This window comes from Rana temporaria, chromosome 4 (genome assembly GCF_905171775.1).
Source record: "Rana temporaria chromosome 4, aRanTem1.1, whole genome shotgun sequence".
NCBI lineage: Eukaryota > Metazoa > Chordata > Amphibia > Anura > Ranidae > Rana > Rana temporaria.
Genome location: NC_053492.1, coordinates 114,570,000 through 114,596,116, shown reverse-complemented (window position 1 = coordinate 114,596,116; position 26,117 = coordinate 114,570,000). Strand labels below are relative to the sequence as shown.

General features: G+C 42.4%; 1 protein-coding gene across 1 annotated transcript in view; it reads right to left on the bottom strand.

Annotated features, from left to right (window-relative positions):
• Positions 1 to 26,117, bottom strand: part of DAW1 (dynein assembly factor with WD repeats 1) — a 131,635-nt gene that overhangs the window by 37,349 nt on the left and 68,169 nt on the right. Inside the window, exons 7-9 of the mRNA XM_040348847.1 lie at positions 12,671 to 12,778; positions 7,725 to 7,831; positions 5,428 to 5,530 (exon numbers count right to left, since the gene is read on the bottom strand). Of these exons, the coding sequence (XP_040204781.1) occupies positions 5,428 to 5,530; positions 7,725 to 7,831; positions 12,671 to 12,778 (318 nt within the window). The remainder of the gene's footprint in view (positions 1 to 5,427; positions 5,531 to 7,724; positions 7,832 to 12,670; positions 12,779 to 26,117) is intronic.

Genomic DNA, 26,117 nt, shown 5'->3' with positions numbered 1-26,117 from the left:
CAACACACGGGCCCCGGTGGTAACAAAGAAAACCCAGGAGGCCCCCCTTCACAGCCACTACCCAGTCAGGGGAAGGAGGGAGAGGAAGGGGAGAGAGGAAAGCAGGGCGGACCCTCAGTCGACCTCCCCAGGGAAAACACCAGCCAGACCACTTACCTGAGTAAGGGGCCACTACTTACCCATCCTGCGACTACCTGGCTGGAGGTATCCCAGACAGAACCAACGTCCATAAACGGTATGGCTGTCGGCCAGACACACTGTGACAAATCCATAGAGACCGGTCATATGTGTGCCCTAGAACCGAAGTTCCCCGGCCGCCCCTGGAGCAACAGGGCCTGTCGTGTACGTCCCAAAGCTGAGCTGAGGGCCGTCACACACGCTCGAAGGCCGAACATGGGGGGACTACAAGAGTCGAGGACCCAGCCTGTCACCCAGTTGGCTGTTGATAGAAGAATCGCAGGATTCAAAATGCAGGAACAAAATAATAAAAAAAGCGAGAAAAATCGCCAGAAAAAAACTCCAGAGTCCAGGAACTCCAGAGAGAGCCTTGACCTCCTGTCGTTAGGCAGAAAACAAACTGAGGCTGCTAAAGCAGGGTGTGGGTTATGCCTGGGGGAGCCACGCCCCCTGGGAGGAGCGGCATGAAGGGAAGTTTTTAACACCTTAAGTGCTGTAGAATTCTGCCTAAATCTCCTGGTAGGAAGAAGCATAACCCTAAGGTCAATGAAGGCTGTGTCCGTCTATGAACGAAAGAGAAAAAAGAGATTTAGGAGTGTCTGGAAGGGCACACTAGCCTGTTACCCACTGGGACCTGTGTCTGCCTAGATGCGGTGGGCACATTAACCTCCCTGGCGGTATGATTCTTTCAGAAAAAAGGTGCTGAAAGTGGTACTATTATTTGCAAGGAAATTTGGCGTTTTATACTGTAGGCCTGTAATTCTTAGGAATAACTCACTTAAATCTGACCAAACAAGAGACTAGTAGGCATCCCGGGTATGATTTTTTTTTTAAACAAAATTATAAATTATAATATAATAAAAATGTATAAATAATTATAACAAGTAATAATATAATTATAATAAAAATCATTCAATAATGTAATCAACTCAAAATCACTGAAATTTACTCAGTTGCAGAATTGTCGCTGTCATTACTTGTATATTTTATGACGAATTTCCCCATAAATCACTATCGCACAATTCTGCAAGTGATTATAATTTATTATCGCTGTTTTCTAGCTGTTCTAAAACCATTTTTTACATAAAGGGACACTTTTGGTTGCTATGGACAATCTACAGTTTGCAGGCAGAAAGAACAGTTTTTATTATATAAAAGAACATGTAGGGAACTGGGCAGACCACTAGGGACAAGAGGGGGGTGTATTTTTTTGCCTACACCACTGAGTATAGCACACCCAGTAGCATATTTACCTAATTCAGGTATTGCCCTAACTGGTACAGCACAGCTTTCTTAAAGAAAATAAGGTGAATTTGTCCTTTAGGTAGAAGGTTTTTGGTAAGATCGCTGTTAAAAAAGTTATTTTAAAAATAAGAATCAGCAGAAAAGGGAGCATGTGCTGGACAGCTGGAATTTGCTGGCTATTTCTATCAAACAATTTATACATCTTAAGGTAATGGAATTAAAATAATCAATACATGTGCACTACTTCTTCCCAGAAGTCATTGGTTAAAAAAGTTTTACGACCGGAGACATCCAGGCAAGTGGTATGTTTAAGACACTTCCCAGTATACTTTATACCTGTCTTATGGATACCTGTATACTGTATACCTGTCTTATGGAGGTTTGTAGTGAAATCCCAGCACTCTCTTGCTATTGCCCTATATGTAGTTTGTATGTAGATTCTCTACCATGCATAGTAGTAGATGTGAATATTGGGAATAGAAAAACCTCATCCAAAGATCTGCTTGTTTATTTGCAAACAATCATTTCTCCCCATATGTCTATGTTAAAATAAAGATGATCATTTAAAGTCATTGAGGTGGGGAGAATACCTGGAAATTTTTATAGAAATATAGTTTGCGATTTCTGGCTTAAAATTGTTCTGAAGCTTTAGGGTTTTTACCCTAAATGCTTTCTTGCATTAAAGGTAAAAAACCTTCTGTGCTGCAGCTCCCTCCAGACCCTCCCTTTTTCTTACCTGAGCCCATTCCGATCCAGTGATGTGCACAAACCCAGTGTCTCTCTCCTGACTGGACAGATTGGCTCTCACTGCTGTCAATCAAATCCTGTGACACAGGAGAGTGAGGCAGGGCCGAGCCCTGCTGTCTGTGTCAATGGATGCAGCAGTGGGACTCTGGAGCGAACCCGCACAGGTGCCCTCAGGGAAAGCGGCTTTCTGTGGGGGCAGGGGACCCCAGAAGAAGAGGATCAGGGCTGCTCTGTGCAAAACTATTGCACAGAGCAGGTAAGTATAGGCATGTTTGTTTTTTTATGAAAAAAAAAAAACTCCAAAGGTTGACAACCACTTTAAAGCTAATTAAGCAACAGGAGAGATGCTTATTCATCATTATTCAAACAGTACTACTGAACCTCCAAGACTGTATTCACACAAGCTAAATTGATGGCAGTTCTGATCCCTCCCAAGCGACCCCTGAATGATGAGGAGAAAGATATACTGGGGTTGATTTACTAAAGGTAAATAGACTGTGCACGTTGCAAAGTGCAGTTGCTCTCTGAGCTTAGTAAATGAGGTAAAGCTTCACTTTGCAAAGAATACCCAATCACGGGCAAGGGAAAAAAATGCAGTTTTGCTTACACATGGATTGGATGATGAAAATCAGCAAAGTACAAAGTCTATTTGCCTTTAGTAAATCAACCCCATTGTGTTTAAAAAGATGACACCGAACACTTACCGTGTGAACAGTCCCTGAAAGTTGTACACAGCTGCCTATTCAACACATTGCAACATATAACCACAGGGGTTGGAACAAGGCTGAATCAGCGCTCCTAAAACACTGGGCCAGGGCACTGCTCTGCATCAATCTGCAACAAACCGCAGCAATTAGCCATATTTTGTAGTTAAATGTCTCTGATTAGTTGCTTTGGGCTTTTCACTGTACGACAGTCAGGGACACTGTTTGCCAAAGCACAGAGTTCCTAAAACAACAGTTTACTGTTCAGAAATAAAGCATTAAAATATAGAAGACATTTAAACCCATCTGCCTATGAATCTGAAAATGTCAGTCTTGTGAGCTGCTATGCTGATGTATTCTTGTTTTAAAACCTCTAAGCAGTCCCCACCGACAAACACTCATGTGTTCCCGGAAAAGTGAGGCATACTATTACCAATTCTTTAACAGAGGCTTTTATGATTTCATCCGTTATTTTGTTTTCTTTGATCGAGCAATCAAATATTTGCAGATCAAGTAGATGTATACACAATATTGGTGGTTGGAAAAAGTATATATAAAAAAAAAAAAAGTATAAGCATTGTTGAAGACACAGTGGCCCAGATTCACAGAGAGCGGGCGCACATTACGCCGCCGTAGCGCAAATAGGCAAGCATGGAATTCACAAAGCCAGTGCTGCCAAAACTGCGCTGGGTTTCGAAGGCGTAAGCCGGCGTAGGTGGAAGTGGGCGTGAGCCATGCAAATGAGGCGTGACCCCATGCAAATGATGGTCCGTGCACCAGACAGATTTGTATCATGAAGTGCGCATGCGCTGGGATGTGGACGCATCCCTCTGCGCATGCTCACAACCACGTCGAAACAACTGCCTAAACTACGCCGGATCAATGCCTACGGCGTGAACGTAACCTACGCCCAGCCACACACACGTCCAATGTAAACTCCGGAAAATACGCCGGCTTGTGTTCCCTGGTGCAGACCTTTGCATGTCTGCTACTGGGTTACACCTCCTTTATGGGGCTTAACTTTATGCCGGACGTACAACTTACGCGCACATCGCGTAGCCTGCGTCGCACGCACGTACGTTCGTGAATCACCGTATTTCCCTCATTTGCATATTTTAATAGAATATCAATGGGAGCGCCACATGCGTACAGCCTAAATATGCGCCCACGCTACGCCAGATTTTGCACTTTCATTTTTTGTTTTGTAAATCCACCCCTTTGTGTTAACCATCTGCCTATAAAACCATGTGGCAGGAAACTCTTCTGAAGGAATTCGGTGCTACAGGTACAAGTGTAAAATGTTCTCCTCTGAATTCCAATACTCTGTCAGCTTCCTCTTCTATGAGGTCAGAAAAATGGCACCCGCAACAGTGCTGATGTATAATAACGTTGAAAGTGGACAGGAGTAGAGGAAGTGCTGCTGTTTGCAACAAGGCCATTGTGTTCTATCATATCAATACGGTTAATATGCGCTAGTACTGGTGTCATACACTACCTGTGATCACCTCCTTATGTGATGTGTAACTGCCATCACATAGATCATACCCCAAAATGGATATACCCCAGGGTATATATTAGCCAAATTCTTGCCAAATGCAAGCATTTTATACGAAGAGCCATAAGTTATAACCCTAGCATGGTAATATAATGTGTGCTACATTGCAAGTGCTTAAATACAATGTTGTAATACAAAATTCCAATGTTGCCATGTAAACACAATACCCTCTTCAAGGCCTGGATTATGTTTTGATTGTCCATGATTTCTGACTCGGTTAAGCCCTGTACACACGATCGGTTTGTCTGATGAAAACAGACCGATGGACCGTTTTCATCGGACAAACCGATCGTGTGTGGGCCCCATCGGTTTGTTTTCCATCGGTGAAAAAAAATAGAACATGTTTTAAAATGTTCCTATGGATAAAAAACGATAGAAAAAAACGATCGTCTGTGTGGAAGTCCATCGGTCAAAAATCCACGCATGCTCAGAATCAAGTCGACGCATGCTTGGAAGCATTGAACTTAATTTTTCTCAGCACGTCGTAGTGTTTTACGTCACCGCGTTGGACACGGTCGGATTTTTGACTGATAGTGTGTAGGCAAGACTGATGAAAGTCGGCTTCATCGGATATCCGACGAAAAAAAACATCGGATTAGATTCCATCAGATATCCGATCGTGTGTACAGGGCTTAAATCTCTTATTCTCAAGATATTGCATTTTATTTATTTATAATGTAATTTACTAGAAAAAAAAAGTTCTTTGAGTTCTACAAAGCTGACACAAAGAGATGAACTGAACAATAATCTATTCTAGAGATGATAGGATCAAACTAAATGTCTTCCACCAAAACTGGGACTGCACTGAAAATATTACAAGTTGCAAATCAATGCCAACATTATTTCTGTTGAAGATTAAGCAAGTCTTGCAGAGAACATCTGCCATGACCATCCATCTCTAGTTTTGCATTATTATTACATATTATTAATACCGTAATCCCAAAGCAGTGTGGAGTGGTAAGAGACAGAAAGCACAATATTACTGTGTTATATCCATACCCTGCAGGTCTTATCCATGGAGGCAGTGGCGATGAGGGAGCAGTCCCAATTGAACTGTGCACTGCTGATCTCTCCTCGATGACCTATTAGGGTGTGAACTTTCCTGTGTAGGGAGAATAATATATTAGATTAGGGTCTGCTGCTCCATATTAGCAATGCATATTGCAAAGTGTAATTAAAGCTCAAATTTAGATTTTTTTTTTTTTTTTTTTTTTTGTATTGCAGCCCTGTTAGACACCTTTCACACTGGGGCGGTTTGCAGGCGCTATTGCGCTACTAATAGTGCTTGCAAACCGTCCTGAAACAGCGGCTGCTGGTTCTCCAGTGTGAAAGCCCAAGGGCTTTCACACTGGAGCGGTGCGCTAGCAGGACCACTCCAAAAGTCCTGCTAGCCCCATCTTTGGAGCGGTGAAGGAGCGGGGTGTTTACCGCTCCTCCACTGCTCCTTCCCATTGAAAGCAATGGTAAACCGCGGCTATACCGCCGGCGATGCGCCTCTGTGCCGGGCGGTGGTAACCCTTTTTCGGCCGCTAGCGGGGGTAAAACCGCACCGCTAGCGGCCGAATACCGCCTCGATTCCGACGGTAAAGCGCCACTAAAAATAGCAGCGCTTTACCGCCACCGCACCTCCCGCTCCAGTGTAAAAAGGGGCCTTAGGGAGATCCACCCTCCCTAACTGTTTTGGTGACCATTGTCAACAAAACTTAAAATGAAGGGAAAATCCTAAAATGTCAGTTTTTACCAGAACAGAAATAGAAGGGGAAATCTTACGATGGTGACACTTTATCCAATAACTAACAAAGAGGGCATTTCTGAGAGATTTCCTCTCACTTCCTGCGGTGTCCGTAGGACAGGAAATGAAGAGCAATCACTGCACAGAAACACAGACAGCTTTAAAGAACCTCGAAAGATTGCCCTGACGTAGTCCACTAATGGTGTTGATGAAACATGTTGGCAAGTTAGCCAGTACCTCTAAGGCCCCGTACACACGTCCAAGGAACTCGACGGGCAAAACTCATCGTTTTGCTCGTCGAGTTCTGTGTGAAGCCGCCGAGCCAACTTTCCTCATTGAACAACGAGGAAATAGAGAACATGTTCTCTATTTGGCTCGACGAGGAACTCGTCGGCTTCCTCGGCCAAAAGTGTACACACGGCCGGGTTTCACGGCAGAATTCAGCTCCGATCGAGTTTCTGGCTGAATTCTGACGAATAACTAGGTCGTGTGTACCGGGCCTCACTGGAGTACAAGGGTGGGTCACTTATATTTAAACAAAATTCTACAGAGGTCATTTTGGAACAGTGTATTCTAACACCGGAGGATGGAAGTACAGTACATGATCTTGAATAACAGTGATGGTGTGTACAGTAGCGAGGGGGGCTCTCTTCCTGTTGTTTATTTCTGAACCATGCAAATGTAGGCACAAACAACCAAAACTCCTAGGTATAAAAGGAGTCAATACCGTAATTATAGCAGGGATAGAGGTGGCAGGGAGATGTTGCTGTTTACGTATCCAAGACATAAAAAAAAAAATGAAGCTGACTTAGACCACCAGGCACCACTTATAAATACAATATTTGTGGGTGGGCTGACCCTTTAGATGTTATGTTGTATAATTCCCTTTTTTGTACACCAGCTTATCCGGTTTGCATCTCTACCCCTGCTCCTTGAGGCTGCTGAGAGCCTTCCTTTGGCTTATGGATGGCGAGGAGGGGAGGGAACTAGAGAAATATACAATAAACTGTATTTTGGCATTTCTCAGACAAATAACATGGACTTAAAATTTTCCCTAAAACACCCATGGTTCTATTTTGCTCTTGTAATACATTAGAGTTGATTTACTAAGGGCCAATAGACTGTGGGGTTGATTTACTAAAGACAAATCCACTTTGCACTAAAAGTGCACTTGGAAGTGCAGTCGCTTTAGATCTGAGGGGAAGATCTGAACTGAGGGGAAGCTCTGCTGATTATATCATCCAATCATGTACAAGCAAAAACGCATTTTTTTTATTTTCCTTGCATGTCTACATCAGATCTACAGCAACTGCCCTTCCAAGTGCACTTGTGGTGTAAAGTGGATTTGCCTTTAGTAAACAAGCCCCATTATTCCTTAAATATTCAATAATTATATAAGATACAGCTACAAAGAAATATTCAAAGGCATGATCGTTTGTAAAGCTGATTTGCAGACATAATTTTGATCCTGCACAGAAATGATAAGGCGCTATCTTTAAAGTGTTAAATAGCATATTTAATAGCATACAGCATAATTACAAGGGCAGGCCTGTGAAAAAGGTACCTGCCGGAAGGAATTTCCCACACAGACACTGTGTGATCAAAAGAACCTGTGATCAGCCGGTCTCCGGTCGTGTTAAATGACAATGAAATTATTTCTGCAGAATGTCCCTGGAGAAGAAAAACAAGATCACAAATTAAATGAGTGCCAGAGTATATCATTCTAAAGCAATGCAGACAGTTCTACGTTCTACGTTCTTAGGACCAAAGTGCTATGTGCAAAATGCAGTACCCATAGAAAACAATTAGCATCCATCTTGTACTGTCTGTTCGGCAGTGAATTCTGAATGATTGTTATGTGTCACTACATTTGGGCTAAGAATTATGTTCTGTGAGGTTGGTTTACTAAAGCTGGAGAGTGCAAAATCTGGTGCAGCTCTCCATAGAAACCAATCAGCTTCCATTTTTTTCCCCAAAGCTTAATTGAACAAGCTAAAGTTAGACGCTGATTGACTACCATGCAGAGCTGCAACAGATTTTGCACTCTCCAGCAGTGACCCCCCCCCCCCCAATCCATGTGCCTGGCCCCCTAATATACATGCAGGGCACCGGATGCATGGATTCCAGGGGCTCTAATAGGCTACAAAAAAGGGTGGGCTCAGGGCACAGAGCATTGCCACACAACTGGCAATAGTGAATGAATATTTGAATATTTGCTATTGTAACACTAATTCTGCCTCCCAGCCAAACAGGAAGTGGGTCCCGTGACCCGTTTCCTGATAGCCAAAAGGAGAAGCTACCCTATTGGCTGAGGGAGGAGAAGGGGGAGATGCACAGCAAGTACACCGCTGTGATGCCAAGAAGAAAACACAGGGAAAACCTGCCACCCATCGCCTGGAGGGAAGCACTGCCCGGGGTAAGTGTTGCGGGTGACGGACCCTGACGGGGGGGTGGGGGTGGTGCAGGCAGACCAGATCAGTGGGTGGTAGGGGTGGCTGGCTGTGCATTGTTTGCCGACCCCCCCCCAAGAAAATATACCACTGGCCGCCACTGCCCTCCAGTTTTAGTAAATCAACCCCAGTGTGTTTCATAGAGCAAATCACAGGATTCCCTTTAAAAATATTTTTGAAGGGTCATGGTATATCTCTGAATATAACTGAATATGATGGAATACCACGTCTTTACACAATTGAGCTAAACAATTGAGTACAAGATTTATTTTTACCAACTATGTTCTTTCTTAATAATATAACAATGCTTGTATTGCAAGGGGCGGACACTCTTAAACACATTTTTATCTTTTTAGCATCCACTGTTTTGGGAATCATGATGTGCTTGCTTTATACCTGTGTGCCTCCAGGTTTTTATGCTGCTTCATCATGACGCCTGAATAGGGATGCCACCTCATCCCTTTAGCCCAGGTTCACACTGGGTACGATTTGCTTCGATTTGAGATGCGATTTCACATGTGAAATCGCATCTCAAATCGGCGGCATTTGCCAGCAATTGTTGGCAATGACACCGTCCTAATCGGTGCGAAGCTGCACCGATTTCAAAAAGTAGTTCCTGTACTACTTTCTGCGATTTTGGGTCGCGATTTACATTGACATCTGTGCAGAAGCCCAGTGTGAACCAGGGCTCAGGCTGGGTTCACACTTGTCCGACAAATGGTCCTACATTGAGAGCCTCATGTAGCATGACGTGTGAAAATCAATGTTTCCCTATGAGAGCTGTCTTAACTGGTCCTACACAAGTCGGTCCGACTTTGAAAATGCTCCCTGTACTACTTTTGGTCCTACATTAATCCTACTTCAACCCATTGAATATCATTGAAGTCGGACCAAAGTAGTATCCTGTTCATGAAAGTAGGATGGATGTAGGACCAATATAGGATAAATGTAGGACCGATGTAGCAGAGCAAAGTAGGATGAAAGTAGTGTAGTAGTGTGAACCCAGCCTCAAACCCAAACACATATTAATTACACAGGTTCTAAAGCTAATTTAATGCAGATAAGGCATAAAGTGAGTTTAATTACCACCTTAATCAGCCACAGAACCTGTGTAATTAATATGTGTTTGGGTTTAAAGGGATAAGGTGGCAACCCTAGGGATAAGGTGGCAACCCTAGGCCTCAACAAACGGGCCAAATTTTTTAGCAGACAAGCAGTAACAATGGATCAAGTACAGCGTGGTCAGGGACAAGCCAGTCATCAACACCAGTCAGGGCAGATATAGAACCAGATGAGCAAAACAAAGCAAAGTAGGGCAGAAAACCAGAGGTCAGTCAACTAGGTGTTTAAATCAAATCTGAAGGCAAAGATTGGGATTGTAGTAAGGATCGAATTAAGCAAAAAAAAAAAAAAACAGAACTGTTGAAATTTTCTAAATCTTTTAAAGCCCCTGCCAAAGCGATATAGAAGGAAGATACCCCTGTATAGGCCAACTAAACAAAGAAAGTTTTCAGTTTACTTTTGAAACAACCTAACTATAGTTAACAACTTTCACCCAAGGCTCTTGTTAGGTAAAGGACATTTTGTTGTAGACAGGCTGTCTGAAACAAACAATAATTTATCCAACCCGCATCTGTGATAATGTAACAAGGCCATGTGTATATCGCCAAGTAGGACTGTGCAAAAAGAGCTTTATGTGAAAGAACAAAGATACTGGGTATAATTGTTCTGCTAGAAACCTCAATTGACGACAAACAGGGTGACCTGGCAGAGATGGGTCTGACACGTTCTTCCCTGCAGTCTGATTGAGGTGAGTGGGTGTTCAGCTATAAACCATCATCTAAATAACAGTTCAGGGGAAAACAGAAGTACGGAACTTATTTTATGTTTCTATAATGGATGGTAAACAATAAAAAGTCATCTGGTCTCTGAGATAATAAAAATAATTTAATTGTATTATGCAAAGTGCTTTAGTTTAGATCACATTGTGTTATATTTATTATCGCTCTTACATTCGGTAGATCTGTTCATTGTTCAACTAAGGGAGTAACATATCAATACTGCTCTGAACAATACTAGTAACTGACAACCTCCTACACTGCTCATAAGACTTATTTTGTTTTGTTGAGAGCCTCAGACTCCTGTTCAGTGGTGGAGCAAGAAAGAAGAATCTGGTTATTCACAGCCTGACATTGCCAGAACCATTGATTTAAAAGTTCAACAATTAGGCCCCGTACACACGTCCGAGGAACTCGACGGGCAAAACACATCGTTTTGCCCGTCGAGTTCCTTGTGAAGCCGCCGAGGATCTCGGCGAGCCGAAATTTCCCATTGAACAACGAGGAAATAGAGAACATGTTCTCTATTTCCTAGCCGAGATCCTCGTCGGTTTCCTCGGCCGAAAGTGTACACACGGCCGGGTTTCTCGGCAGAATTCAGCTCCGACCGAGTTTCTGGCTGAATTCTGCAGAGAAACTCGGTCGTGTGTACGGGGCCTTATACTGTGTTTTAAGAGGTATCCGCCTGATGGGCTATGCAAGTGCACTAACTGTGCACCAGGCTTGTACGTGTAGCGCCTGTGTACTTTCTGTACAGGTGCTATTTTAAATTTTAAGGGGGATGATAGAGTGTAACCTCGTACAGACGACCAAGGAACTCGACGGGCGAAACACATCGTTTTCCTCGTCGAGTTCCTTGTTAAGCTGTCGAGGAACTCGACAAGGCAAGTTTTTTCATTGCCGTCGAGGAAAAAGAAGACATGCTCTCTTTTTGGCTCGACAGTTTCCTCGTCAAAAAATGTACACACGACCGGTTTCCTCTGCAAAATAAAAATCCCAGCAAGTTTCTTGCTGTTTTTTGCCGAGAAACTCGGTCGTGTGTACGAGGCCTTAGTTGGCTCTCATCCATTTGATTTGGCTAAATTGGGCCTCTGCTTAAGCTGGGCTGTGCTGTGGGTCCATTCTGCTGTTTCCGGGGTGCTATACCACCCCGGAGCGACAGGTGGTGCCAGTGGAGTCCAGGCTAGGGTGCCTTTTGCCAGCAGCCAATCGGGAGGGTTTTTTCCTCGCAGGGCATGCTGGGGAGGGTACTTCAGGAGCAGATGCCATTTGGGCGGGGTTCGTCTTCTGGTGCTTGTTCCTGGTGCGGCACCCACCTTCAGGGTGACCGCACATCACGGCCCCCGGCGAGATGGCCAACCAGGACGGGGTGCACGTGCCACGCGATGTTCCTGGTTCCGGGACCATGTCGGCACGGAACATTTAAAGCTGTGGCGGGGCCCCAGTATTCGACTGGGTCCCCAAGTTCTGAGGAGAGGATCCCAAGCGAGATAGCTGTTCGGTGGGGAGTCAGCCTGAGGAGAGCCAAGAGAGGCTGGCAATCCAACAGGGCCTAGACAATCCATCAGGGATCAAGGTAACCGGACACTGAGAGGTTGGATGTCAGCAACCTGTCAGTCGGTAACCTGAGGAGAAAACTACCTGAGGAAAATTCAAGCGCAAATTCTACCAAGGAGAATTGTTCTCCATGATCTAAGTTCTAGGGAGGGTCTGTGGCAGAGATCTTTTCCCTCAAAGTTCCGAGTGATACTCTGGCTGCCAGGTCAGTGTGAGAGGCCTGTCCAGGTACACTATACCCACTCCGGCTGGAGTGGCGACGAAAGTAAAAGTGTCGTTGGAAGCAGGATTGCTTCTGTGTTATTTGGCCTGAGTCTGCTATTTCTTCTCCTCATGCATCTCTACTGTCTACCTCAAGTTTGTCGTTTACCGTGTTGGGTAAAATAAAGCAAAAGAAAAGACACCTGCTGTTTGGACATTCCATCATTGCTGCTCTCATCATCTACCCCTAGACGCTCACAGAGGTAACACGCCATCCCAATCTATAACCAGCGGCTCCTTCGGTGGTGAGCGCTACATACGGCTGACCAAACTAAAAAGGTTTGGGTGGTAGAGTGGAGTTTTAGACCACTTGAACCATGATGCAATGATAATTTTGTTGTCTGCGAAATTTGTTCTTACTAAATAATGAATAGCTAGGAAGTATGTTAATAGTTGTAACTTACACTCAAGGTGAGAGCCTCTTCTCCAGTCTTTATGTCCCATAGCTTTGCCGTAGTATCCATACTCCCAGTTGCCACCAGGGTGCTTTGAGGGTTGAATGCTAAGCAAACCTGGAAAAAAAATTTGTGCATCATGTATTAAGAACATTAAATATGGTACAATAACATGAATCTGTTTAAAGATAAATATTCCATAACTGCTACATCAGGTGGTGGAGCTGGGAACTTATGGGCAGAGAATCCCATTGGACCAAGTGTGTCCAACCTTTTGACCTTTCTGGGCCACATTGGAAAAAGAGGAATTGTCTTGGGCCGGACATAAAATGCACTAACAATAAGATTAGCTGATGAGTGGTTCCTTCTGCAGCTCTCAGCGGGTAGGTGTAGCCACTGGGCCTTTTCACTATAATTATAGGTTGCTGGTGGCTGCACCTATTCGTGGCTCTCTGCACAGCCAGCGATTACCTGCATCCAGCAGTGATCACCACAGGTAATCGCTGGCTGTGTAGAGAGCCGCAAATAGGTGTGGCTGCCGGTGAACTGTCATTATAGTGAATGGGGTCGGCAGTTGCACCTACCCGCTGAGAGCCACAGGGGGAACTGCTGCTACAATTTGCATCGGCCATAATCGCCGGTTTAAATGTAGCCTATGTATGTGCTGTGTGGGGAGGTGGTGGGGGAGGGCACAATTAAATCTGGGGGCATGCAGCCCACTCCATCCCCCCCTATATTTGGCCCCTCCATTCCCTGCTTCCGGTGCTATTGCAAACATGGCAGTGTCGGCATCTTTCCAGACATGCATTTGACTGGTTTGTCAATGTAGGCTGCCAGCTACTATGTTTGTGTGGCAACCCCTGGCATTCTTACATACCTTCATGGATCAGGCTTGTATGTGTTGGCTGCCATGGCTGCTGTGCTTGCACAGCATCTTTGGTGTTTCTCCAGATGAGCAGGGCCACATGCAGCCCAACGTCTGTGGGTTGGACACCCTTGCACTAGACTATCCAACATAAATAGCCAGATGCTGTTTCACCCTGCTAACACCTGCCCAAACTGAACCTCCATGTACACAGAAAGCTCAAATAAACCTAGCATACCGGTGAACACGTTCTACAGTCATATCTAGCAAACTGGCAAACATGGAATTTGTGTTAACAGTGTCTCCTGTCTAAGAGACAAAGCATTGTTTGTTTGACAGCTAATGTGTTTTCTGCCTAGCCTTGTAAAATCTGTTCTCCGGGCTGCTTATGCCACATGCTGAAAGATTGCTGTTGTAAGCATCTCAGAGTGATTATCGCCACTCGCCCATATGACAGCTCTTTATTCCTTTTTTTTTCATTATGCAAATTCGCAACGTGAAACGTGTATGCAGCAGTTATCCAGAAACATGCAAATCGTTCTCAGATTCTATCACAAATTCATCTAGAATCTAGAATTTTTCTTTACTTATCATTTATTGTTAAACTTTACTTTATATTGGAGGATGACCATGGTAAGAGGCCAGTGGCACCAACATCTTACTAAAGGGCAATCCTGCTACATACGTTTCCAATTAATATACAATAATAAAGCACAACACCACCAAATATTATTTTTTATTTATGGCTGTAGCATGTCAAGGTTCAGTCTTTATTACTCTCTATTATCCTGTTAAGGAGGATCTTCACTGGTCCCTCCCCCTCAATTTTTTTGCTTCTCCCTCTTACCGGGTGGTGTGAGATACTTACCCACCCAGAGGATCCAGCCTTGTCCCCGAGAGATCCTCCCGGCTTCTATCACTGCTTAGTCCCATGCAGACATGTTTTTTTGTGCTTCACATGTTACCTGCCACATGCCAGTGCTTTCCTGTATTACAGTTGTATGCTGGGGAAAGCGGGCTTAGGGTGGTCAACACCAACAAAGTCAATAAACTGATTTGCAAAGCTAGTTACTGTAAGTGAGTGAGTGAGTAACTTGTATAGCACAACAAATGCAAACTTAATCGCCTCAAGGCGCTTGTATGTTGTTGGATTGGAGTTGGTGTCTTTAAAATCAGTTAGAGAAGAGAATGTTGCCCAAGGTATGTTCAAAGTTGGACAACTCCTCCCACTCCACAATACGCTGGCCAGTCTGTGGAGTACCCTCAATGATAGATTGTTACAGCCATGATGCACCACAGAGCGACACAGGAAATCAGTATATAATCATAATCATTATATAAATCTTCTCTGTGAGTGCTGGATGTAATGATTTAATCTTTGATACCAAAGGAGACAGGAACAACAAGCGCCTAGAGGCGATTAAATTTGCATGTGCTGCGCTATATAAGTTTTCATTCATTCATATAAACAAGATTTTTATGTCGTTTTTATATTATATTGGTATTAGGTTAAAAAGGTTGTAAAGGTAAAAAATGTTCCCTAAATAGATTCATTTACCTCAGTGCAGTCCTCCTTCACTTACCTCATCCTTCGATTTTGCTATTAAATGTCCTTATTTCTTCTGAGAAATCCTCACTTCCTGTTCTTCTGCCTGTAACTACACACAGTAATGCAAGGCTTTCTCCCTGGTGCGGAGAAAGCCTCTTGAGGGGGGATGGGGTGAGCAGGAGGGTCAGGACGCTCTCTACTTTGCAGATAGAGAAAGAAGCTGTGTGTTAGTGGGCGCCCTGACACTCCTGCTCGCCCCCTCCCCCGTCAAGAGGCTTTCTCCACACCAGGGAGAAAGCCTCGCATTACTGTAGTTACAGACAGAAGAACAGGAAGTGAGGATTTTTCAGAAGAAATAAGGACATTTAAAAGCAAAATGGAAGGATGAGGTAAGTGAAGGAGGACTGCACTATGGTAAAGGAAGATATTTAGGGGGGAAAAAATTACCTTTACAACCCCTTTAACTATTTGTAATGATTATGGGTAATGTTAGAGAAAGTGGTGTAATATTTGCATTTTGATAATTTGATCTTTGATTATTTTTCAATTGTTGCTATTTATTTTCTGTATTTTTTTAATAGGATGGTAGCTTTTTATTACAGTAAAGTACTAATTTTGTTTTATTTGGTATTAATTGCTGTTACTGGTCATTGTATTGCGGTTATTGTGCCTTGTTTCCATTCGTTGTGATTTTGTATGGTCTTCGTTGAATATAAATGCATCTTAATAATTTCCATTTTGGATTAATAAAGTATTCTAAATTTGAACCTAAAGTACATAGGTGAATAGTACATATATTCCTACCAAGGGTAGGTGATAAATAAATGCTGCTGACATATTTCAGCAATTCTGTGTCCTGCGCCCACTGTTCTATAGGAAGATGTAAAAATTATTCAATAATGTAATCATATCAAAAACACTGAAATTTACTCAGTTGCAGAATTGTCGCTGTCATTACTTTTATTTTTTTTATGACGAATTTCCCCACAAATCACTATCGCACAATTCTGCAAGTGATTGTAATTTATTCTATCAAAATGTAATATGCAAATACAGTGCTACCTGATGTTAAAAAAGGTATCAAATGTGATATTAAGCAGCGCTCAAGAGAATAAAATAAAAAAAACACACATATAATATTGCTAGACTATTAAGTGAAAAATAATGAGTGATCCACCCTCTATGTGAAACAATATATCAGTGTCAAAAAATAGGTGTCAATAATACACCCAAAATAACAGGTTGGCAAAAAAATTTTTATGATGGATAATAATATATGCAACTCTTCAATATAATTTTAGGAATACCGCCTATACTATATGTATTTAATTCAGTTTTATATATATTTATGGTTGATAATGTGTTTTTAGATTATGGAATAATATATATTCTTTTTTAGATTCATATAACCATGTAGTATGCTCTCACTTTAGATTAATGAGAGATATTGTACTTTGTGTTTCTGACTTTACACTGTTAGATCGTGTTTGTATAGACCTGGAGGTGACTCGTGGTCATGGGGACACCCGAATGGCTGTTAGTTATTTCTTAGAGGGATATCCCCCTTCTTTCAGTTTGCAGTACACTCTATGCTTGATGGGTGTCATACACCAGTTTCACCACTGGGGTTAGACACTGTATCGAATATAGGCAGTGGGAATGGGTGTCATACACCAGTTTCACCACTGGGGTTAGACACTGTATTGAATATAGGCAGTGGGAATGGGTGTCATACACCAGTTTGACCACTGGTGATGGACACCTCATTGAATACAGGCAGTGTGATTAGGTGTAGTACACCAACGTCACCACTGGGGGCCTCCACCTCGCACACATGATTATGCTGCTCTGTTTGGTCAGAGCTGCACACTTGCATGCCAGCACAGCTGAGTGGGACGTTTGTCCACACAGCTGATGCTTGTAATGAACGGAAGGCGTGCACCAATGTGCAAGTGAGGGGGGGAACTTGGCAGCTACATATAGCGGCATGTGACATCTGGTAAGCATCCCCATGATTAAATCAGTATGATGAAACATGTCGGGGCGTGGGTACTAAGTTACAACCGCATACCTTAAACTGAACTGGTCGGGCGTGGAACGGTCCATCTGTCACCAATATAGTCATCTGAAGAGCGACTCCAGTACACCTTCATAGGGCTGTGAGTAAACCTGGGCTATTTGTTGGTCCGCCGTGACCACTGGTTCACCTGGAGGAAAATTTTCGTTTGTGTTTACACCGTGTGATGTTTGGATTTAATCACTGCTTATGACAAGAGTCATTTTTGTGAGTGCATCTATTGGGAGATTTTTAGTGTTTTTATTAAAAGTTGTGTTGCAATATCACACTATTGTGCTCTCTCTCTTCATTATACATGTGGCTGTCATCTTGGAGTTTTTCCTTTTTCCAACGGATCTCCATTTATTTAACTGAGTGCTCCAGTTTCCAAAGAGGGAGTTCCATCAATTAAACTGAGTGGTTCAGTTAAAAAGCCTGTGTGCCTTAACACGAGAGTGTCAGGCCATTTATTGTGGTGAGTTTGCATTCTGATGGGTGGTGGAATCACGCAGTCACTGTGGTGTGGTGAAAGCACTGTCTGAAGATCGTGAAGGGACTTCTTCTGTTCTCCATTTATGAACTTCATTTACGTTCACACAATCAGTTTATGGATTTTTTTTTTGCCAACCTGTTATTTTGGGTGTATTATTGACACCTATTTTTTGACACTGATATATTGTTTCACATAGAGGGTGGATCACTCATTATTTTTCACTTAATAGTCTAGCAATATTATATGTGTGTTTTTTTTATTTTATTCTCTTGAGCGCTGCTTAATATCACATTTGATACCTTTTTTAACATCAGGTAGCACTGTATTTGCATATTACATTTTGATTGTTTAACTTTTAGAGCAGCAGCTCACATATATTTATTTATTAATTTATTTATTTATATTATCAATATCACTATATTTTCACTTATATTCTCCAGTTACGCGCAGTGGGGGTGGCTCAATTAGACGGCCCTTATTTCCACCTTTTTCCCATACATATTTATTTTTACTCACTGCTGCTATGGAAGTCATTAATTTTTTGTCGAATAGACAGATTAATGCAGAATCAGTTTTCTCCACCAACCAGGAAATGACAGAGTGTGAGGAAGACTATCCAGGAACTCTGAAAGCTTTAGAGAACCTATTAGAAAAACAGGTTAAAGCCTGGTGGGACGTGTTCACCTTTGAACACTATAACAAGGAGGGTCTTATTTTCAGAAGCTTGAGGTGGGAGGTGACACCTCAAGACGGTTTAACCGACACTAAGTACATGACCGAATGGTTAAGTTTTTTCAATAAAGCAGGGAAAGAGTTGCAGAATTTAGTTCTTAAAAGGAAAGAAATCAAACTGGCCCTACTGAATGAAAAAATTCAGGTTTTACGAAATAAATTGGAACCAATTAAGGAAACCAGTTTAATAAAGGATTTTAATGTTAATATGAAAAAGAAACTGGAAAAAATTGACAGAGAAACACAGAAAAGGAAAGTCAAAAAATTCAATAGGGATTCGGAGGACTTTAAGAATAATAGAATTTATGCTTGGCAAAGCACAGGAATCATTAACAATGATATTGATGAGGAAGCCACTGTGGCCTCACAACAACCATCAAGAATCCTGGATGCTATACCCAAGAAGGAAACTACTGTTAAACAGAGCACCAACAATAATAAAAAATCGAAGCTTGATCGGAGCTCATCGAATCAAGCTCGAGGAAGTGGTAGTAACACTGGTAAAAAAGATCAATATGCCTCTCAACAGGCATCACCTGGACCTTCAAGGCAGGAGAGAAATGGACAACAGTATGGCTATCAATATCAGTCCCCACGGACACCACAATTTTATGGGAGGAAAGATCAGTTTAATTATCCTCCACAACATAATTACCAACAGTGGTCCCACCATCCGCCCCCTCCAGGATACTATCCAGGACCAGAGTATGGGCAATAGATATCAACCTCTGGCAGAGGACTATCATAATGGATACTACTCTCAACAGCCTTTTTTAGGGCATCGGGGGAGGGGGGGGAGAGGTGGGACTCCGAGGAGGAACTCACAGACCAGGAACAACAAAGGAGGAGACAAGCATGTCGTTCCGAAATTTCCGCAAAGAGGACCAGAAACATATCAAAGAGAAGACGTGGATGCAGGGCAGGCCGAAGGAAACAATCCCAAAAAAAGAATGAGGGAGGTGGAACCACAGGAATATACAACCTGAGTAAGGTGACGTTGAGCCCGAAAGAGCTCAATATCCTCAACACGGGTTTAAAGTGTGCTCCTAGAAGAACAATGAATAAATTTGACGTCTATATAGACACACACAAATTTGTCAGGACTCTGAATTTGAAAAAATACTTCTTGAGCCACCCTGTCACGTCTTCTATGAAAAGTACCATTGTGGCAACGAAAGTTGACAGTGGACTCAAGAATAAATCCTTATTTAATCCTCAGATTTCCAATAATCATTTTATAGAGGTTTTTAAACAGTTGGTACTCAAAGACATTGAGGAATTACCTGTGAAGAAGGGTGTGAATCCCCGCTATATTAAAGAAGGTATTGAATCTTTGGAGGATAAGAAGAATGTTGTGATCCGACCAGCGGACAAAGGGGGAGGGGTGGTGGTCCTGGATAAGGAGTTCTACTGCACCCAGTTGTCCAATATGCTGAGCGATACTTCTACATATAGAAAACTAGCATCAGACCCTACCGAACCATACAAGGTACAACTTGATGCGTTGGTAGATTGGGGCTATCATACTGGAGCTTTGAATCTGAAAGAGAAAAAGTACTTAGCTCCCTCAGCGTGTAGGATACCGGTGATCTACACTTTGCCTAAGATCCATAAAAATGAAATTATCCCACCTGCCCGACCAATAGTTAACGGGATTGGATCAGTCACAGCCAGATTGGGAGAATACCTTGACAGATTTCTCCAACTGAGTGTTTGCACAACCAAGGCGTATCTGAAAGACACCACCGACCTGCTACAGTCCCTAGACAAAGTGAGCATCAGACCTGAAACAGACATCTTTTTGGTAACAGCTGACGTGGCATCACTGTATACCATTATTCAGCATGATGATGCGGCACTGGCGTTGAACTGGGCACTTAGCAGGAGGGATGATATACCGCATACTCAGAAGAAATTTATGGGACATGTATTAGAGTTCTGCATGTCCCATAATTATTTCTGGTTCGATGGCTCCTTCTTCTCCCAGCAGGTTGGCGTGGCTATGGGGGCAAAGTTTGCCCCCAGCCTCGCCAACCTGTTCATGGCTGAGTGGGAGGACAGGCATGTTTTTCATAACCGAAGACCCCAATTATTATTTTATCGGAGATTTATAGATGATATTTTATTTATATGGGAAGGATCGCAGCAAGATGCACTAAAGTTTCTGGAAGACCTCAATAGTAATCCCAACAACATTAAATTGGAATATACAATTAGCGGAAATATGGTCAACTTTTTGGATGTCACTATTCAAAGAGAAGCAAATAAACTAAAGACTAAAGTCTTTTTCAAGCCAACTGATCGTAACAGTTATTTGTCCATTAATAGTGGACACCACCCAGCATGGATTAAAAATATCCCTAAGGGGCAGTTTTTAAGAGTTCGTCGCAATTGCTCAGATGCCAACGATTATCTCTCACAAGCACAAACACTGAAGAATAAATTTGTTCAGAAGGGATATGATGAGCCAGCTCTGAACACAATGATTGAAGAAATTGCTGCTATCCCTAGAGAAAAATGCTTAGAGAAGAAGGTAGAACAGCCAAATAATAACCAACACCAATGGGGCTTCCTGTCTGGGTTTCATGCCCAATACAGGGAGGTAGAGGCTATCATCAAGAATCACTGGCACATCCTGGGGAAGGACAGACACTTTGCCGAAATACTTCCGAGTCAACCACGATTCATCTATAGGAGGGCTCCTAATTTCGGCGACAAGGTGGTCCGCAAGATTCTAGATCCCCCAGATCAGCAGGCCCTCAGAATAGATTTCAAGGGGTTCTACTCGTGCAGGAAATGCATTTGTTGCAGAACTGTGCAGATAAGCAATAGAGGAAAACAACAGGTCACGAGCAGTGATGGGAAGATTTTCTCTATTAAAGAATTTATCACCTGCAACTCTTCTCATGTAGTATATTTGATTTGGTGCCCATGTGGACTACTTTATGTAGGAAGAACTAAGAGGTTATTGCGGATACGAGTGGCTGAACACCTGGCAAACATAAAGAAGGGCTTTGATTACCACAGTGTGTCAGTCCACTTTAAGGAAAAACATAACCAAGATCCTTCGTTAGCTCAGTTCTGTGGCATTGACTGCGTACACCCTTCATGGAGAGGTTCAAACAGGGTGAGAGATTTATCGCAGCGAGAAACTCAATGGATCTTTCTTTTAAAAAGTCAATTTCCGAGGGGCCTTAACATAGAGTTGGACGTGAACTGCTTCATCAGTAATGTTTAGACTAGGAGCAGGTTTTAAGGTGTACATATATATAGTATGGTCATGAATTATGTTGTTACAAGGGGGCCAGACAACTGGGCCACCCACTATGATCATGGGCTCTGTATGACTATATAATTAAATTTTTGTTATGCCATGCATATGGAGATGATGAAGTTCACCCACTTTAATTTGAACCATTGCATGTCTAAATTTGCCCATATTTATGTATATCTCGTTCAAAGTACATGCCCCAGTGTAAAATCGTTTTCCAGTTTATAAAATCTTTTTTAAAAATAATAATTTTTATATATATATATATATATATATAAAAAAATAAAAAAAATAAAATAAAAATAAAATTCATTTTGATTACCACCATTTTATTGAAATTTTATGATGGATAATAATATATGCAACTCTTCAATATAATTTTAGGAATACCGCCTATACTATATGTATTTAATTCAGTTTTATATATATTTATGGTTGATAATGTGTTTTTAGATTATGGAATAATATATATTCTTTTTTAGATTCATATAACCATGTAGTATGCTCTCACTTTAGATTAATGAGAGATATTGTACTTTGTGTTTCTGACTTTACACTGTTAGATCGTGTTTGTATAGACCTGGAGGTGACTCGTGGTCATGGGGACACCCGAATGGCTGTTAGTTATTTCTTAGAGGGATATCCCCCTTCTTTCAGTTTGCAGTACACTCTATGCTTGATGGGTGTCATACACCAGTTTCACCACTGGGGTTAGACACTGTATCGAATATAGGCAGTGGGAATGGGTGTCATACACCAGTTTCACCACTGGGGTTAGACACTGTATTGAATATAGGCAGTGGGAATGGGTGTCATACACCAGTTTGACCACTGGTGATGGACACCTCATTGAATACAGGCAGTGTGATTAGGTGTAGTACACCAACGTCACCACTGGGGGCCTCCACCTCGCACACATGATTATGCTGCTCTGTTTGGTCAGAGCTGCACACTTGCATGCCAGCACAGCTGAGTGGGACGTTTGTCCACACAGCTGATGCTTGTAATGAACGGAAGGCGTGCACCAATGTGCAAGTGAGGGGGGGAACTTGGCAGCTACATATAGCGGCATGTGACATCTGGTAAGCATCCCCATGATTAAATCAGTATGATGAAACATGTCGGGGCGTGGGTACTAAGTTACAACCGCATACCTTAAACTGAACTGGTCGGGCGTGGAACGGTCCATCTGTCACCAATATAGTCATCTGAAGAGCGACTCCAGTACACCTTCATAGGGCTGTGAGTAAACCTGGGCTATTTGTTGGTCCGCCGTGACCACTGGTTCACCTGGAGGAAAATTTTCGTTTGTGTTTACACCGTGTGATGTTTGGATTTAATCACTGCTTATGACAAGAGTCATTTTTGTGAGTGCATCTATTGGGAGATTTTTAGTGTTTTTATTAAAAGTTGTGTTGCAATATCACACTATTGTGCTCTCTCTCTTCATTATACATGTGGCTGTCATCTTGGAGTTTTTCCTTTTTCCAACGGATCTCCATTTATTTAACTGAGTGCTCCAGTTTCCAAAGAGGGAGTTCCATCAATTAAACTGAGTGGTTCAGTTAAAAAGCCTGTGTGCCTTAACACGAGAGTGTCAGGCCATTTATTGTGGTGAGTTTGCATTCTGATGGGTGGTGGAATCACGCAGTCACTGTGGTGTGGTGAAAGCACTGTCTGAAGATCGTGAAGGGACTTCTTCTGTTCTCCATTTATGAACTTCATTTACGTTCACACAATCAGTTTATGGATTTTTTTTTTGCCAACCTGTTATTTTGGGTGTATTATTGACACCTATTTTTTGACACTGATATATTGTTTCACATAGAGGGTGGATCACTCATTATTTTTCACTTAATAGTCTAGCAATATTATATGTGTGTTTTTTTTATTTTATTCTCTTGAGCGCTGCTTAATATCACATTTGATACCTTTTTTAACATCAGGTAGCACTGTATTTGCATATTACATTTTGATTGTTTAACTTTTAGAGCAGCAGCTCACATATATTTATTTATTAATTTATTTATTTATATTATCAATATCACTATATTTTCACTTATATTCTCCAGTTACGCGCAGTGGGGGTGGCTCAATTAGACGGCCCTTATTTCCACCTTTTTCCCATACGATTGTAATTTATTATCGCTGTTTTCTAGCTGCTCTAAAATCACTTTTTACATAAAGGGACACTTTTGGTTGCTATGGACAATCTACAGTTTGCAGGGAGAAAGAACAGTTTTTATTATATAAAAGTACATTCAGAACACTGGGCAGACCACTAGGGACAAGGGGGGTGTGTATTTTTTACATACAGTACTGTAATCTGTAAGATTACAGTATAATGTATGTATTGTGTTTATTTACTTTTTTGAATTTGGCGCCGTTCTCCGCCCCCGTGCGTCGTAACGTCGCAGGGAACGGAGTTCGGCGGCACACAGGCACTGTGTGAATCGAGCGAGGACGCTGCTCGCTCACACAGCGAGGATGCATCGCAGGATCCAGGGACAAGGTAAGTAACTTGTGCCTGTGGATGCTGCAAGGCGGCCCCCGAGTCTGGCTCGAGGATACCGCTTTTGGTATTGAAATCTTACCCCGAGCCAGACTCGGGAATACCGCCAAGGGGGTTAATGTCTAAACCGCTGGCAACAAAAGTGAGTACACCCCTAAGTGAAAATGTCCAAATTGGGCAAAACGTGTCAATATTTTGTGTGGCCACCATTATTTTCCAGCACTGCCTTAACCCTCTTGGGCTTAGAGTTCACCATAGCTTCACAGGTTGCCACTGGAGTCCTCTTCCACTCCTCCATGATGAGATCACAGAGCTGGTGGATGTTAGAGACCTTGCGCTCCTCCACCTTCCATTTGAGGATGCCCCACAGATGCTCAATTGGGTTTAGGTCTGGAGACATGCTTGATCAGTCCATCATCTTTACCCTCAGCTTCTTTAGCAAGGCAGTGGTCATCTTGGAGTTGTGCTTGGGGTTGTTATCATGTTGGAATACTGCCCTGTGGCCCAGTCTCTGAAGGGAGGGGATCATGCTCTGCTTCAGTATATCACAGTACATGTTGGCCTTCATAGTTCCCTCAATGAACTGTAGCTCCCTAGTGCTGGCAGTACTCATTCAGCCCCAGGCCATGACACTCCCACCCCCATGCTTGACTGTAGGCAAGACACACTTGTCTTTGTACTCCTCACCTGGTTGCAGCCACACATGCTTGACACCATCTGAACCAAATACGTTTCTCTTGGTCTCATCAGACCACAGGACATGGTTTCAGTAATCAATGTCCTTAGTCTGCTTGTCTTTAGCAAAATGTTTGTGGGCTTTCTTGTGTACCATCTTTAGAAGAAGCTTCCTTCTGGGACAACAGCCATGCAGACCAATTTGATGCAGTGTGCGGCATAGCATATGGTCTGAGCACTGACAGGCTGACCCCCAACACCTTCAACCTCTGCAGCAATGCTGGCAGCATTTCCCAAAGACAACCTCTGGATATGACACTGAGCACATGCACTCAACTTCTTTGTTCGACCATGGCGAGGCCTGTTCTGAGTGGAACCTGTCCTGTTAAACTGCTGTATGGTCTTGGCCACCATTCTGCAGCTCAGTTTCAGGGTCTTGGCAATCTTCTAATAGCCTAGGCCATCTTTATGTAGAGCAACAATTCTTTTTTTCAGACCCTTAGAGAGTTCTTTGCCATGAGGCACCATGTTGAACTTCTAGTGACCAGTTTTGAGAGCGATAACACCAAATTTAACACACCTGCTCCCCATTCACACCTGAGACCTTGTAACACTAACGAGTCACATGACACCGTGGAGGGAAAATGGCTAATTGGGCCCAATTTGGACATTTTCACTTAGGGGTGTTTTACCAGCTGTTTAGACATTAATGGCTGTGTGTTGAGTTATTTTGAGGGGACAGCAAATTTACACTGTTATACAAGCTGTACACTCACTACATTACATTGTAGCAAAGTGTAATTTCTTCAGTGTTGTCACATGAAAAGATATAATAAAATATTTACAAAAATGTGAGGGGTGTACTCACTTTTGTGAGATACTGTATGTCCATTGATTAAACTTTTTGATGGTTTGAGAAGGCGCTATATCCTCTATGGTGTATTTGTTGTGTATGTATTTTTGGAGGCACCTAACCTAATAATTGGGTAATAGTACCATTTTGATATGCCACACCCAGGATCTGACAACTTTTGGTGTTTTGTTTTTTTTCCAAATTGCATTTCATATTTGACCTTGGGTCCTGCTTTAAATGCTTTCAACACAACAATTTTGTTGGAGTATTCAAAGGACTCCCTAATTCCAAATATTGATGATAACTGGTTACAACCTTTTGCTGTGTACTATGGACATTGTGCATCTATAATAGAATGTTAATTATAAGAGAAACTCTAGTGTATGTAGGTGATATTTATGTTTTTTTGTGTGATTTTGCATGCATTTTTAGTAATGAAGTGCTGTTTTT